This window comes from Micropterus dolomieu, linkage group LG18 (assembly GCF_021292245.1).
Source record: "Micropterus dolomieu isolate WLL.071019.BEF.003 ecotype Adirondacks linkage group LG18, ASM2129224v1, whole genome shotgun sequence".
Lineage (NCBI taxonomy): Eukaryota > Metazoa > Chordata > Actinopteri > Centrarchiformes > Centrarchidae > Micropterus > Micropterus dolomieu.
The window spans coordinates 6368776-6384361 of record NC_060167.1 but is presented as its reverse complement, the minus strand read 5'-3'; the positions used below and the strand labels follow the sequence as shown (position 1 = coordinate 6384361).

Sequence of the window (15586 nt, the reverse complement as noted above, 5' to 3'; positions counted from 1 at the left end):
TACATTTTTGTATTATAGTAGCTTTCATGTTGTTGTTGTTTTTTGTTAAATACAGAAAAGGGCCATTGTTGAATTAAATACTGAATATGAAGCAAGAGTTACTCTAAGAATTTAAATGTTAAGTTGTAGAAACTGAAAATCATCCATGCACAGGGCATCCAAGATTGTCGATAGGTCCCTATGTAATGCACTTTGAATGCCTCTGTGTTTAAAAGGTGCTACACAAATAATCTTGCCTCACCTATGAATTGCTGTAAAATAATACTGTGGATCATATTATATCATATATCATATTATAAGTTTTTATTTGTTAAAAATAATCAGTTTTTTTTCGTCTTCACAGGCGTTGATAATTTCTACGATGCGCTTGAGGACATGCTTGGCTACAGACCAAATTCTTGGATGAAATGGAGCTGGACTGTTATCACTCCTGTACTGTGCATGGTGAGGGCCTGTTCTTATTGTTATAAACAGTACACCATAATCATCAGTTAGCTTGTGTCTGCAGATGACTTCTTCCTCTTTTTATAACAACAATTCTTCTACTTCCTGAAACTTGTCCTAGTGTCATCATGACATGTCATCTTTGTTGTTATGCATCGTTGCTTCAAATATTTATTAAAGAAACATGTCACTATTTTGAAAAGGTTAATTAAGTGAAAATCAATGTGCAGTATAAGCCTTGAACCTCCCATACATGCTTTACCAAAATGTTTTTGTCTCCACAGCAAGTGAAAATACTAATCCATCAAGCATAATCCAATAAATAATGTACTACATTGACATCCAATAAGTGATTGTTACCATGTTAATACACATACGGCTGTTGTGTCAAAGTATCCCTTCAAAGGCTGATAGGAATTTGTATTCAACATGTGTCCAAAAATGGTTAAAATGTCAAAGTATCCCTTCAAAGGCTGATAGGAATTTGTATTCAATCATGTGTTCCTTTTACTCTCCAGGGCTGCTTTATCTTCTCCTTGGTCAAATACAAGCCATTGATGTACAACAAGGTCTACGAGTATCCTGACTGGGCCATTGGAATAGGTTGGACACTGGCCTTGGCCTCCATGATCTGTATCCCTATGGTAGTTGTCATCAAGATCATCCGATCAGATGGACCGCTCATTGAGGTGGGTGGAGTAGCCATCTAGTAGTTGGCTATCTATCCGTGAAAAAGTATTTCTTTGTTTTTAAGGCTGGTTCAGATCAGATATATCATTCCTCTGAATGACATATGCTAAAAAAATCAAAATAATTATTCAAACAATTTCTTTAAATGCCGATATTGTAGGTTTTGCTTCTATGTAATTGGCTTTGAATCCATTTTTTTTTAGCTTATATCTTGTTCTAACCATCTTTTATCTCATTTTTGCATTTTATCTATCCCATCTCCCCTCTTTTGTTCTCACCCCTATTTATTATTTATCACTCCATTATTGCTCACTGGATTCCTCTCTTTCCCTTACCTTCTCTCCGTTATTTCCACCAATCTATAAACCTGCCCTTCTCTCACACTTCTTCTATCCATCCATCCTTCCTTGCTTCTTTCTTGCAGAGGATTAAGGCGGTGGCAGCCCCAGTTCGCGGTGGGGCCAGCTCCCGTCCCGCAGACCACCGTGGCCCCAAGGAGCTCTGCTACCCACTGGACCCCAACGGGAACAAGGGCCTGTTATTGAAGGCCCCCACCCACACCATCGTAGAAACCATGATGTAAAGGAGTGAGGGGAGGCTCTCTATGAGATCACTCTCCTTTCCTGTCCTCTTATATGCTTCTAAAGCTAGCTAGCTTTCTGTCTGTCTATCTGTCTGTCTGGTGGACTGATAAGGGTTTTAAGGAAAACATTTTTTCCCGTTTCAAATCTTTTACGAATACTTTGGAAGTAGTTTGGTCTTGGTGGTTTTCTTAAGTTAGTAGCAATCACATTTAAAATGTATTTCTGAATTTGCTCACAAGCTGTTTCCTATTTGTAATATTCATGTGACTACAGGTCTCACTATTGTCTTGTTTAAAGAGTGGCAAATGGGCACCAACCTCTGGTCATATGCTGGTAGATTTCTGTTTGTTCCACCAGCTACTTTAGCAGCCAGAGAGAAAAAAAGAAAATGGTTATTGAGTCTTGAAATTAAACAACCTTTTGTAGCCACAATATGATATTGATCACAGATCACCAAAAACAGTTTTTTGGGCTGTTCCTGGAATATATAACTACTCTTTGCCTGTGATACAATGGACAGGGTGCACTTATCTGAGAACATGTGCCATAGGGTTCGACTTTGGCTATTCTGTTTCTGTTTGCAGCACTACAGATTACAGCACTATTAACAAAAAAAAAAAAATCCAAAGCCAAACCCATGTAACAATTTGCGAAAGACCGGTACAAAATTACATATCCCCCTTCAGTAATCAGAAATTCTGAAAGACCTCTTGATGTTTCAGCTGCACAAGGCAAGATTTCTTATGAGAAGTATGACCAAACTTGCCAACCAAAATTTCAAAATATGGGTGTCACAGGCAAAGTGTCCCAATTCCACAAATTTTAGGTTTTATAGTTAGATTTGTTTAGTACTCGTATCAGATAGGGATACTTCTCTACCAACAAAACATGACAAATCAAAACTCAAGAGCAAAAATCCAAAGCTGCAGCCACCAAAGATAAATGCTATTCCTTTGCTTCCTTTTTTCATTATAATCATACACCAGGCTGATAACCACGAGCCACTAATACACACAATTGCCTGGTGCAGCTAAAAAACAAACAAAAATGCATAATTGACACAGTCATGATAGCCGGTGACCCTTATTGAACCAGGATCCTGGTTCTTAAATGCACCTTAGCACAAATATCTCCATCTTCCATAGCCATAAACTATGGGTCAAAAAGAAAACTAGCACTGAGATTGTGGTGGGGAAACCCCCTCCTGCACAAAGAGAGAGGTATCTGAAAGGATTTGAAGTGTGGAGGTTAACCCTTGAGTGTGTTGTCTGTGGCGTACTGTACAGTAGTAGCTAATCAGTCGATATATATCTATCTTTATCTGTCCTAGACCAGTTTACAGTACATTAGTGACTGCACTAGGCACTCTTGGCTTACAATTTTGGATTGGATTTATTTTATTTTATACAGATGAAGTTACATTATTATTAATTTTTCCTCTGTCAATGTTTAGACTTTTTTATTAAGACTATAATGTTATTGGTATTCATTATTGATAATTGCTGTAGTTTTACATAGAAGAAGGAACACTTCTTTCATCTGGTGAAAATACTAAGCTTTTACACAAATCATACATTTACAGTGGCAGCCATTGTAGTTATAGTCCTTATAATAAATTTTTCCTGGGTTGGTCCTGCTAACAGCTTTGTCTTTTGTATCACACAAACAAAAAATGCAGAAACAGATTTTTCCCAAATATTTTTTCTTGTTGGGTGTAGGTCAAACATTCAGCAAGCAATTCAATGTACAGTAAAACAAAAATGGGAATTCTACAATGGCTCCATCTGTAAGTTCGTAGGTGTTAGGGGTTTATAGCTTTTTCTCTATTGTTAATACCAGGGGACAGTATTTAATTTGAATAAATTCAGTAAGACAGGGCACTGTAGCCAAAGGTTAAACAACATGTCATCAACTCAGTGAATGAAAGCAACCATTGGTTAGGTGACACTCCCAGCAAATCGGCCAGTGTCAGACTGTCAACTTGTAAAAGAATCAAACTCCTTTCTAGACACTGTGAATTGTGGCAGCTGGCTGCAGAAAAATCAGTGCCAGTTAGTGACAGTGAGTTACCCTGTTGCATCACGTCATCTAAAATGAGAACTGAAGAGCTTCATTTCAAACAAGGAACCCCAACAGTTCTAATAAGTAATTCAAAAAGTAAGGTCAAAAATGTTTTTATAAACAGTGCAGGTTTTCGAATTTGTACACATTGCAACTTAAATTTCTTGCACATTAGTGGGAATTTAGTGTCTATCATCCTCCTAGGAATTTGAAAATTAGTTTTTCAGTAAATTAAGTCAAACTTACACTTTGATCTCAAAATACTCAAATGAAGCCTAACCCAAAACAAAAATGGAAAGACAAACTTAACTTCTGATAAATATACTTTTAGTAGTCCAACACCCCTAAAACCTGCGCTGAACATGTGTTGGTCCATTCAGAGCCCTAACTTCATTAACATTATGGCTGCTTAAAGAGAATTTAAATGAGCTGATCTGAAACATTAACTGAAAGCAGACTATCTAAGACCTATGACAGTTAAAACTGTACAAGGGGTTTCCCATGTGCATGTGTCACCAGCGACCATCCACTCAGGACCTTCTCTGTAGTGCGTTTATCTACTGTATAGCTGCATTAAACTTGTAAATGTGGCTGACAAAGAGACGACATTTAATGGTAGCAATCAAAATTGATGTTTTTGTCCAGCTTAAAAGGCCATTGAATCTGTTCTTTGCCACACAGAATGGAAAATCGCACATCTTAACTGCCTATTTCATCCACAATCAAAGGCAAAAATACAGAGAGTGAGTCAAAGTGAGTTTTTAATGCACTTTATATGTATAATTTGGACTTCATATCAATTGATGAGGCCGAAAAAAAGAACACTGCCGTATTTTTATTACAGGTCCGCATTGGCCTTCATTGTAGAAAAATATACCTGAATACTGTCAAAACACTTAAAGTGCTTCTGTTCTCCCAACAGCAGACATGGTAAAATAGATCAAAAAACTAATAACATAATTCACATCAAATATACCTTTGTACAGTGTACATGCATTGAAGGAATTTCACCATCACTTTAGAAGTGATTGTGAGTCCAGGGCTTCATTTCATGTTTCATCTAAGCTTTGATAATTTTCATTTCACTTCTTCATATACAGTAAAGACGTTCATATCATTAAAATGGATTTATGAAACAAAATCCACAGCAGACATCTATTTTCATACTGTAACAAACTTTTCCTATATAAGTAGTCTTTGTACAGCTAAGCTCCCATTGCAGACCTCCCATTTTAATACAGATACCAAGCTTCATTTTAATCTTACACCTTTGTACAGATCTGGTTCTAGATTCCCCTGAAGGATCTTTGCACTTGGGTTGATAAAAAAAAATAAAAATACATTAATGCTGAAAGGAAAGTTCTGTCAGCACCTTCCAGTAAGAACAACAGCGTCAGAAACCATTAAATAACATATACACTTATTTATGGCATTTTGAAAACAAAAATTGCACAGAGCACCTATGGACAATTAATGATTCTGTCTTGCCTTTTAATTTTGTCTACACAGGTTTTCAGCTTTGGTGCATCCATGACATTTCTAAATGTCTGGGTTTATAAAGATAATTTCTAAGATCCACAAAATGGAAAGCTTGTAGGAACTTCAAGAAATAGCTTTCAATGGCAATATTGAAAATTAAACATCTGTTGCAAAGAATAAAACTACAGACACAAAAATAGGTTTAGGCCATGTAAATATATACTTTCAATCTTTCCCTTGAGCTAAGATCCTTCTTTTGGCGGGGAAACAACCCGAAATAATAACTAATGCAGTCAATTATTGGTTTATTTTGCCTCTCTGTGTATATTTACATTATGTACCAGTCCCTCTGCCTTCTTACACTCCTTAGATAACCCATTTTTTCTCAGAGATAATGCATTTGCAAGAGAATCGAAGCATTAGTGATGCACAAGTTTTTACCGCCGAATGTTGAAATGCGAAAGTCACCTGTGGGTGAAATGTTTCTGAAGATTTATTTTTTAAGGTGAAAAAGCAAGAGTTTGTTTCTTTTTCTTTTTATTCTTGTTTTATTGAATTCAGCAGTTTCTTGTTTTATTTTGTTTTTGATTGTGTGTCTGTCACATTTGCCTTTTGTATTCCAAATATTGTGTATTGTATCTGTCATTGGAGTAACTTGTATCTATCAATTATCAATCAAAAAACAAACAGAAAAAGCTACAATTTGTTATGTGCAATACTTTGTAGAATACTTTTTATTTTTCATGCTGTTTTTCCAAGAAGTGGCACTAACCGTTCAAGTAAGTCGGTAGCTGTGAATTATTGAAGAAGGCAGTTAAATTAAAACCCACCAAAAGGCTCTGCTGTGTGGATCTAAACCAATCTAAACCACTATTCCATAAAAGATCTTGTGGTTTGAAATGTACTGAGAATAAAATGATTTACTAAACTTTGTCACATCAAACTGAATTTCTAAGCGAACATACTTTTTTTTTTTTTTTTTTTTTACTTTTGTGACAGACTGTTTGTCAGTTTGTGACGGGTATGAAACACAGTAACACTGCCATTAAGCCCACATCTTTCTATCTGCCTATATTTATATCAGTACTGCTGTGTTGCTAAAAATCAGGCAGCTTTCCAAAAAAACACATCACCAAAGTTCATAATTTCTTCAGCGATATCTAAAAAATCAAACCAGTACCATAAATGAGATGCCTATAAGTCTAATTTGCTTGTGATGGAACAAATACCTTGAAGCAATTTTAGCTGCTTTTGGGAAGCCTGCATCTCAGCAACAAAAGCAATCCAATAAAAACACATTACACCACATGAAATGTGGGCTTTTCTTTAAAACCTCGTATGCAATTTCTACATTCTGCTTATTCAGACATTTCTATCTAAATCCAACTGATCTGCCAAACCCTGCAACCTTAGTGCTTTATCAAAGAAAGTGAAAAACCAAACCACATCTACACAGGAACAGTTAACCTGATTTGAAATTCCATGTTCATTACTGGTATGAAAACACTACCATATCTACAGGATTCATAATCCGATTGTCTGTTTCTGTGACATAGATGCAACATTAGACCATACAGATGTGATCTTCACGCCATGTAGAAGTGACACAGAATCTGTTTTGTCACTGAAGTCTGCGACTCTATAAAGGAAGATAAATGGGGCTCCATTTCCTGGCAGCACCCTCAATGTAAACATCATCTCTTCTAACAATTTAACAAGTTGATTAAGTCAACTTTTCTCCTTTCACTTACTTAAATTATGGTGATCTCAGTTCTGAGTCCTCTAGGAAATGGAATCCCTCTCATCTCCCCATCCTCTCTATCGTCAGACTCATTCTGATCATTTTCTCCAGTGACAATGCCTCTGTCTTTCCTGCATTATACTGTATATCAGCCCTTCCTTTTTGAGAATGTACATGGGAAAATGTTTTTTTTTTTTTATTCTTGGTGAAGAAAAAAAACATTTTTAAAAGATTTTGAAAGCTTTTATTTTTTGTCTCTATGGCCAACCTGTAAGCTAGAAAGAAAATGTGTTCGAACAGGTTTTACTAAGGTGTAAAACTTTTTTTATTTCTTAATAAAAAAATGTCTTTAGAAAATTAGATCTGTGTCTGGATGATTGCTCAACATTTTCAGGTGCTGAAACAACATTCACACACATACATACACACAGATCCATTTGAGTTCAATTTCCAAACTCGAGGGACTTATGTGCCTAAATCCCCTTGACAACATCATAAACTCTAATCCTTCAAAGCCTGTAATACAAGATTCAAGGTATTCAAGCCAACGCAGGATGCTGCATTACAGCACCTTTGTGCTGCCAGTTTTCCTTAAATATGTGAAAGTATTCAAATGGCTTGAAAACTTCCCCATGGTAATTACAATAACAGAGCAACTGCAACCTATCTGTAATTAAAAATAATGTAATGCTGACCTTTAGAGTGACATGTATTAACAAATTCTCAGGAACAGTATTGCAATAATCAAATTATATAATTGTACTTGAGATAATATGTTGGAGTTGTTCTTGCTGGTTTATTTTCTCCAATGATCTCTCTCTTTAAAGCACACAACTCTGAGAATATATCGTCTTGGCAATTAGGCAACAATCGACTACACAACAACTATGTAAGCTAAGAGTTCCCCGCTTCCTACTGTAAACCGCAGGCTGGATGTGTAATATATAATTTTGTTCCTGACTATGAGTTTGTTCCTGTCTCTATGGAAACTATTTCAAATAAATACAGACATGGATAAAACCTTTTCCACATTTACAATCTAAGCTTGAATTGACATAAGACTTGTGTATGTGTTGTGGGTGCCTTTCTCTCTTCCTGTTGTGGAGTGGTTGTGCATATGTCTCATGAGCTGCAGGTGAGTGAGGTGGTTGGGTTGAACTGCCCAGGTGGTTCTGGTTTGTGATTGATTCCTTCATGGCAGCCTGCTGCCCCTGGGTTCTCCTTTTTCAATAAGTCCAGACCTTTTTCTTGATATGTGTTTTGCAGCAAATAATTTGCTGCAAAAATGTTTGCAGCCTGAACACCAGGGTGAGTAACTGTTTTTTCATTCCTTAACAAAATTTTTTTCCCAAAGTTAAGAGCTTGTGTTGGCTTTATGGTGACACTACAACCCACAGAAAGTGAGCTAAATCAATCCAACCTCTGTTTACCTACACAAACAAAAACAGAAATCACTTGCCTAACCCTCTATGAAAAACCGGAGATAAACTGTACAAGCAACCCCCAACCCCTCCCAAATGAAGCTGCAAGTTCTGAAATAAACTGAGAAGCTCCTGGAAAAAGCTTCAGTTTATGGAATATTTTGACCCAAACATCCGTTTCACAAGAGGAAAATAAAGGCTTAGACATGCTGGTGATTAATAGATGCTGGGTAGCAAACACAGCTAATTTTCCCAGACTGTAATTTTCCCTTCATAGCTGCGGTTACATGAGCCACTTTGTTTTTCTTTTTAATCAACTCAACTGATTACGTTCAGAAGTATTTACACGATTGCTACATAAACTACTATTTAGAATGCCTTGTTTATGCCTCACAGTAAGTAATCAGCGGAGACTGAAAGTTCTTTCAGGTACAGCACAAATCCAGTAACAAGCATTTGTTTCTTATTTTGGCTCAATTTATAATTTTGCCCAGAAAAGGTAGTACACAAATACCAGCATGATTATTGCTCCCATGTCACCCAACAAAAGCGCCTTCGTTCACCATGAACACGGAGGATATTGGTGGCTTGAACCTGCTGTTAAATAACTACTGTTTGCAGTCTGAGCTTTAAATAACTGCTACTCCAGAGAAAGAAACACAACGCTGAAATTTCCATTCTCTGCCTGCCAGCTCCAAGAATAGACTTTGATGCTGAGAATTTCTCTTTCCATTTCATCTTAATGACAGTTTTTTGGCATTCACACAGAGCAAAATGCAAAAACAAAGTTGCATGTTTTTTAGATTAGTGTTTCATGGTACCTTCGCCTTTTGTTCTACAGTCAAAAATAGAAATAGACAGGAAATTGAAGGGCAAAGCAAGTGAGGGATGATGTGAAAATCAAATGTGGCCAGTTTTGATCCCAGGATGTTGCAGTTACTTGGTACAGGCTACAATGCTGCCTCTAGTACCCTTTAAAAAAAAAAAAAAAAGAATAGAAAATTCAACAGTCAGCATGGAACTTCACCTTGGCATGATGCATGGGAGGCGTTTTTAGTTCGTTGGGTTTTGGTCATATGGGAAAAAAGTTGTGAACATAACATTGACATAAAGGGGAATTAAGGAGTTTTCAGCGGTGTTGAGTTTCAAAGGGTTACAACAAACTTAATGTATTCCAGTGTTTCAGTGTTTTCCTTCAAATGTAAAACTGTAGGGTTTTAGGCCAGACAATTGCATTAGAATGTTAATTAAACCATTGTTTATCCCCTCTTTGTAATGTGAAGGAACTGACACCTCTTTGTTTAGTGCCAGAAGGATCCTTCTTCTTCATAGAGTCCTAAGATTGGGTGTTGACCGTTTGAGAGAACCCCTGTTGTGCTGTATGACTAGTTGGTAGAGCAAGGAATGTGTATTCCTGTAAATCAAAGGGGGTTCTATGTCTGGGGTCGGTGCTCTTTTGTTTGACCAAAACCAACGTAGTACAGTAAGGTACACCCTTCCTAACTGGGTGATGAAGAAGTAACCAAACGACCAATGGCTATGGTCCTGAGCCATTTGGAGGGAAAAGGATACCTGGAGGATATTAACAACCTATTTTGATAGAATCGAGACTGTAAGCTGTGAATCTGTGAGGAAAAGCAACTTTCCAGCTAGGGGCAGTAACTTGGTGACTGCAAATTGTAGATCTTTACAGAGAAGCTTCTTCAGTCCACTGCAGTATTTTTGTTTGTTCTGTAATGTTATCTTTTATTCATTAAGTTTGTAATTAAATCTTTTTGTTATTTTCATTGGACTGAGCCTCTCCTTGATCAAAATCCGTTATACGCAACAGCGGCCATTAGCGACTGCTAAACTATTCGGCCATCAGTGACGCTGTGTTGGTGTTTGGCAGGTGAGCCTATAGGTGGGCTGATTAAACAATGTCGATCCGAGTCAGATAAACACACTGAGCCAAGAGACTTCTGTTTGTGCAGCCAGCAGAATTAGTGTTTCTGCCGTTGCTCTATGTCATTAAACCACGGTTATACTGCGCAATCATAGACACTGGTGCCAACAGGAAGTAGCCCTGTAGTAGTATTTTATTGGTCCAAAACTGGCTTCACTGCTCTCCATTCAAATCAGCAGGGTGAATTCGTCCAGTAATATACTGTCTATGGGGAACGTGCACTTGCAACCAGATAGAGCGATATCGCCACCTATTGTATCCTAGTTACATATGCTTTAAATCCTTGTGCTCAGTCCAGTTTGTTGTAAAAAACATAAGATGTGTTTAATTTGCAAAAATAGTTTTAAATGATCTGTTAATCTTTTTATACACCTTCATTTTTAATTCTGGAATATAAAAAGCACAGCTTGATTTTCCGTTCTCTGGATTTTTAGAGCCATCCGTAAATAAACGTACATAATGCCCATATTTCTCATGCAGCATAGTGTTCACATAAGCTTGCATCAAACGTTCTTACTTGAACGAACCTGGAACAGCTGGCATTAAAGTGGATGGACTAGTGACCCAATCACTGACCCCTAATTCCTTTGTTATATCCGATATTACATTGCAAAATACTTCCTTTTTAATTTTTGCTGCTTTCCCAACATTCAGTAATATCCCTTTTTGTAGGATATGTGTGTCCTTTTGACTTTGTAAATTTTCCCAATAATTGGCCCTCAACTGTTTTAGAATCAGTAGCATTTCTCCAGCACCTGAAGCGCTGATATAGTTATTGACTTGGCTGCTCCACAGCATAACCTCAATGCTTGGGCATGGATTTTAACTAACTTTTTTTAAAGCTGTCCTAGCAGCTGATCCAAAAACAATACATCCATATTCTAGAACTGATCTAACTAATGTAATTCATAGTTTTCAGTCACGTGACATGCGCGGTGACCTGGAGGGCAAAACAATAGACCAACATAGCGATTCACACCGCGACTGCCCCGTAGAGTCGCCGCAAAAGCAGTCAGATTTTATTTGGATCACCTTTCAACTTAAGAAAAAGAAAGATAACGTTACAGCTTCTGCTGCCGCATTTCTACCGTTAAAACCCTTTTTATTTGGAGGTCCCTGCCACTGCTCGCACAGCCCAGGCTTGTCTCCTCTCCTCGATTAGTGCACCCGAAAGCACAACAATCATCCAGCATTTTGGCAATGCAAAAGTAACAAACTCAAAGTTACGGTGTATCACTTGCTTATTGGTTGGCAATTAGTAGCGGGGAATAACGTCTTTTTTACCCTCCAAGGGAGCGTTTCCCTTAAACTATGAATTTAAATATTCCTTCACTACTGATCATTCAGTGTGAGTTTCTTGATACAAGGCGCCACTCAATCAGCTGACTGCCTCTCTCTCTCCGTTTTCGTTATAAAAGGGAGACCTCTTGTTCCGCCTCCCGTCCAAATTAACCAGCACAGAGGCCCCTGCATTGCTCTAATTATTATAACAGCCAGGCTTTATCCCCCAAAACAAAAAGCTCAAAATCGGGTTTATTGTAGGTTTTAACTTGCCAAGATATATTTGCCCATAAATAAAAATTATATAAAATAAAGGTAAATAAAAAACAAATTCTGTGAGGACAACTCTACTGTACACTAATAATGTAATGTCTAATATAATATTTATAATAATAAAGCGAAGACAGTCCCCTTTCATACTATTTTGTTTGTTCTGTAAATCGCCATTTTTCTGTACATCATCCAGATGTGTTTTAATTTCAGTTAAAACCTTACAAAATTCCTCAGAATGTAATGACAGAATAACAGCGGTATGAATGTTAACACTATCTGACAGCTGTGGGTCTTTTCTCTGCCGTTGTTGTTGGACTCTGCTGTGTTGGCTGCAGTGGTCTGTGTGTCTGAGGCCTCTGTCAGCTGACTGGCCGGCCGGTATGCTAGTTCCCCCCCCCCCGCTGACGGTTGTGGAGCGTCACAACTCCGAAAACGTTTGAGCACATTTTTCAATTCGCCATGACTTTTAGTAAAACTGCCAATATTTGACATCTACACAATTTATTTATCGCCTCAAAACTTCTCAGAAGTGGATATAGTGGAAATGTTGTTGGCCTCTCTCTCAGCTTCTTTCCGCCCCTCGCTTGAATGCTGGGATATCTCTGCCGTCAAGTTCACAGAAGTTACCAACCAATCTTTTTATATACAGTCTATGCAACCGATGCATCCTTGGTAAAATGGGCGTGTCAAAATGCAAACTTGTGTATTGGGACATTACTTGGGCCACAAAAGATGAAGTTTCACAAGAACACAAGTACAGTCTACCAGGAGTGCTCAGAAGTCTGCCGTGAGCGTGTGGTAGTCGGCATAGAAAGTCAAGTGAGTGGAGTCGTTTGGACCGCGAGGACCAACTGAGCTGCTGGATGACTGAGTAAAGCTGGGGGTAACACAGTGGTGGGAGTGGTGTAGTGTGTTTTACTGTATTTGTTTGAACCGTGTGATTGTCTGCTGTGTTGCTAACGCTACTTTTTGTGTTTGGGTTTACCTACTGCCTTAGTTCCCTTTAAAAAGACACTTGTTGCTTGGTTCCCTTTTGGGAGTTTTTTTCTGTTACATTGTTTAAGAGACACTTTTGTGTTAGTTATTAAATAAATACTCTTTACTTTTCAACATATTCCTTCTTTTCTTCTACCCTGGAACCACATTTGTAATTAGAGCCTGAGCACGAACCGTGCAAGGTCCCTATTGTAACTGTAAGGATTATTAGGGCCGGAGCACGAACCGTGCGAGGCGTCAAAGATCAACTCTTCGCCATGACACAGGAAGTTGTAACTTCAGTGTACATGCTCACATCTGAACAAATCTTTACGTGCTTGATAACTCTCCCACCCCGCAGACATCTACACGCCAATACTAATTTATATTCATAGCGCCAAGTGCTATGTAGCTCCACAAAGGGGACACAGGAAGTGACATATAACACCTTCATGCGGCGTCGTAACCGCGTAGCAAATTCACAGAATATGCAACGCGGCTGGCTCACACCCGGACGCGCTACAAGTGCGAGGGCCCGCCCAATGCTGCTTGCAGCTTTAATTATATTTTATGTTGCTTTTAAACTTTTTTTTTTTTCTTTTTATATATTTCCCTTTTGCTTTTATGTAAAGCACTTTGAATTACCTTGTTGTTAAAATATGCTATACAAATAAACTTGCCTTGCCTTACTGGCAGGAATGCGCTGGCTACCTTCCAGCACATGGTGTTGGAATGTTCCCAACTGAAATGTCTACCTGGATATTGTGGTAGTATTTACGGACAATTGGGCTGAAATGTTGACAATGACTGAATTTTCCCAAAGGTTTGCGGCTCAACCTGGCTAAGTGCGAGTTTGGAAAGGCAGAGACATTTTAGAAGAGACATGCCTCTCAATCACATCCTCAATACAACTCTATGGGGAAAGCCCGTGACGGCAAAGATGGTGGTTATCCCGCCCCTCCCGCTAGAAAGCCAATTGTCTGCTTTTAACAGCCACAGTGGGAATCATATTTCAGCCAATCGTGTGGTTCCACTGACGTAAGGGTCTGTTTTACTTCTACTGCGCATGTGCGGAAGTGGTGACGCGTAGTGGTATAACCGGTTGGGAAAAACCCTTTAAACCTTATTTTCAGTGATGTTTATCAAATTTTACTGCTGATTCATGTAGTTTTTATGTCCTGGTGACCTGTAAAAGTGCAGTTCTGTCTCTCTACCTAATCATTCAGATAGGAGCCTGGTCTTGTTTGAAATAACTGCCCGGGGGCGTTACCAAGATGGCAGCTGAATGGCATGACTTGCCTATAAAGACTTTGGGAAAGGCCACCGTAACATACTTAGGGAAACAGGTCGGCCATGGCCAGGTCTGACCCTCTGATGTCAAGGATTCTGCCAAATTGGCCTACCGACCCAACAACTTGACGTAAATTTTGGCATTTTCTCAGTATGGTCGGTTACTACAGATGTTTCTGTAAAAACCTTTCCATCGTGATGGCACCTCTTACTAGCTTGTGTCCCGCACAAGGGAAGAGAAGGAAACCCTCACAATGCTACTTGCATTGCAGCATTTCGAAGTCTACGTTGGATGTAGTTCTTTGCCAGCTGTCGTTTTTACTGACAATAACCCTCTTGTCTTTCTATCCCAAATGTATAACCATAATCAACGGCTGATGAGGTGGGCTCTGCTGGTTCAGTGATACTATTTGCGGATCCGTCACAAGAGAGTGGTTGACAACTTAGTAGCTATTTTATTGAAGGGGGGTGTTACGACCAGTGGGCCGTTTGTGTATATGGGATGTTCTGTGTGTTTTCTTCTGCCCTAAGCAGGACCTTGCCCCGCCCCCAATGCTGCAGCCAGCAGGCTGAGGAGCACAGCTGATTCCACTCCTAATCAGTGGAGAGTACAAGGGCTGGAGAAGGAAGCTGCTGAATGTGAGAGTATGGTGGTCACAGTGAGACATTGTCTACTGGGAGTGCTTGGAGTCTACAATGAGCGTGTGGTAGTCTGCAGAGACAGTTGAGTCAGTGGAGTCGTTTGGGCCGTGAGGACCAAGTGGGATGGATGACCGAGTAAAGCCGGGGGTAACCGACTGTGGCGATAATGGCAACACCAAGTGTAGTGTGTCTTACTGTTTTTGTTTGTTTGCTGTGTTGCCAGCGCTAGTTAGGGCCCGAGCACGACCGTGCGAGGTCCCTATTGAATTTGCTCGGATTTTTAGGGCCCGAGCACGACCGTGTGAGGTCCCTATTGAATTTGCTCGGATTTTTTCTTTTTTTTTCTTTTTTCTGCAAAGTAGGCTCAACTGAAATGGCCTAAACATTCTCGAAAACTCACCAAAATTTGCAAACTTGTCAGAACCGGTGAAAAATTTCGTATTCTACAAGTTTCGCACATGGGCGTTGCAAAATGACTCGCTAGCGCCACCTAGAAAATTGGAAAAAATTAGCCCCTCGTTCACGTTCAACCTACATGTACGAAATTTTCTGGGGACATGTATCATATCAAGACGCACAAAAAAGCCTCAAGAACCCATAGTCTAAAGTCAACAGGAAGTCGGCCATTTTGAATTTTACGGCCATTTTTGGATGATTTACACACTTCGTACTTTAACGAACTCCTAGGGATTTAGTCGGATCGACGTCAAATTTCTGCTGTGCCTTCTAAAGGCATTGACGATGAAAAGTTGTGCTATTT

At 38.9% G+C, this 15586-nt stretch overlaps 1 protein-coding gene and 1 long non-coding RNA gene across 2 annotated transcripts in view; both read left to right on the top strand.

The window, feature by feature from the left end:
* LOC123986991 (sodium- and chloride-dependent taurine transporter-like) overlaps positions 1-6186 on the top strand; it is a 40672-nt gene extending 34486 nt beyond the window's left edge. Inside the window, exons 13-15 of the mRNA XM_046075482.1 lie at positions 344-444; positions 963-1133; positions 1559-6186. Of these exons, the coding sequence (XP_045931438.1) occupies positions 344-444; positions 963-1133; positions 1559-1717 (431 nt within the window). The 3' untranslated portion in view covers positions 1718-6186. The remainder of the gene's footprint in view (positions 1-343; positions 445-962; positions 1134-1558) is intronic.
* Positions 6187-8160: 1974 nt separating this feature from the next.
* LOC123986994 overlaps positions 8161-15586 on the top strand; it is a 23502-nt gene continuing 16076 nt past the window's right edge. The window contains exon 1 of the long non-coding RNA XR_006829033.1: positions 8161-8307. This is a non-coding gene — a long non-coding RNA (uncharacterized LOC123986994). The remainder of the gene's footprint in view (positions 8308-15586) is intronic.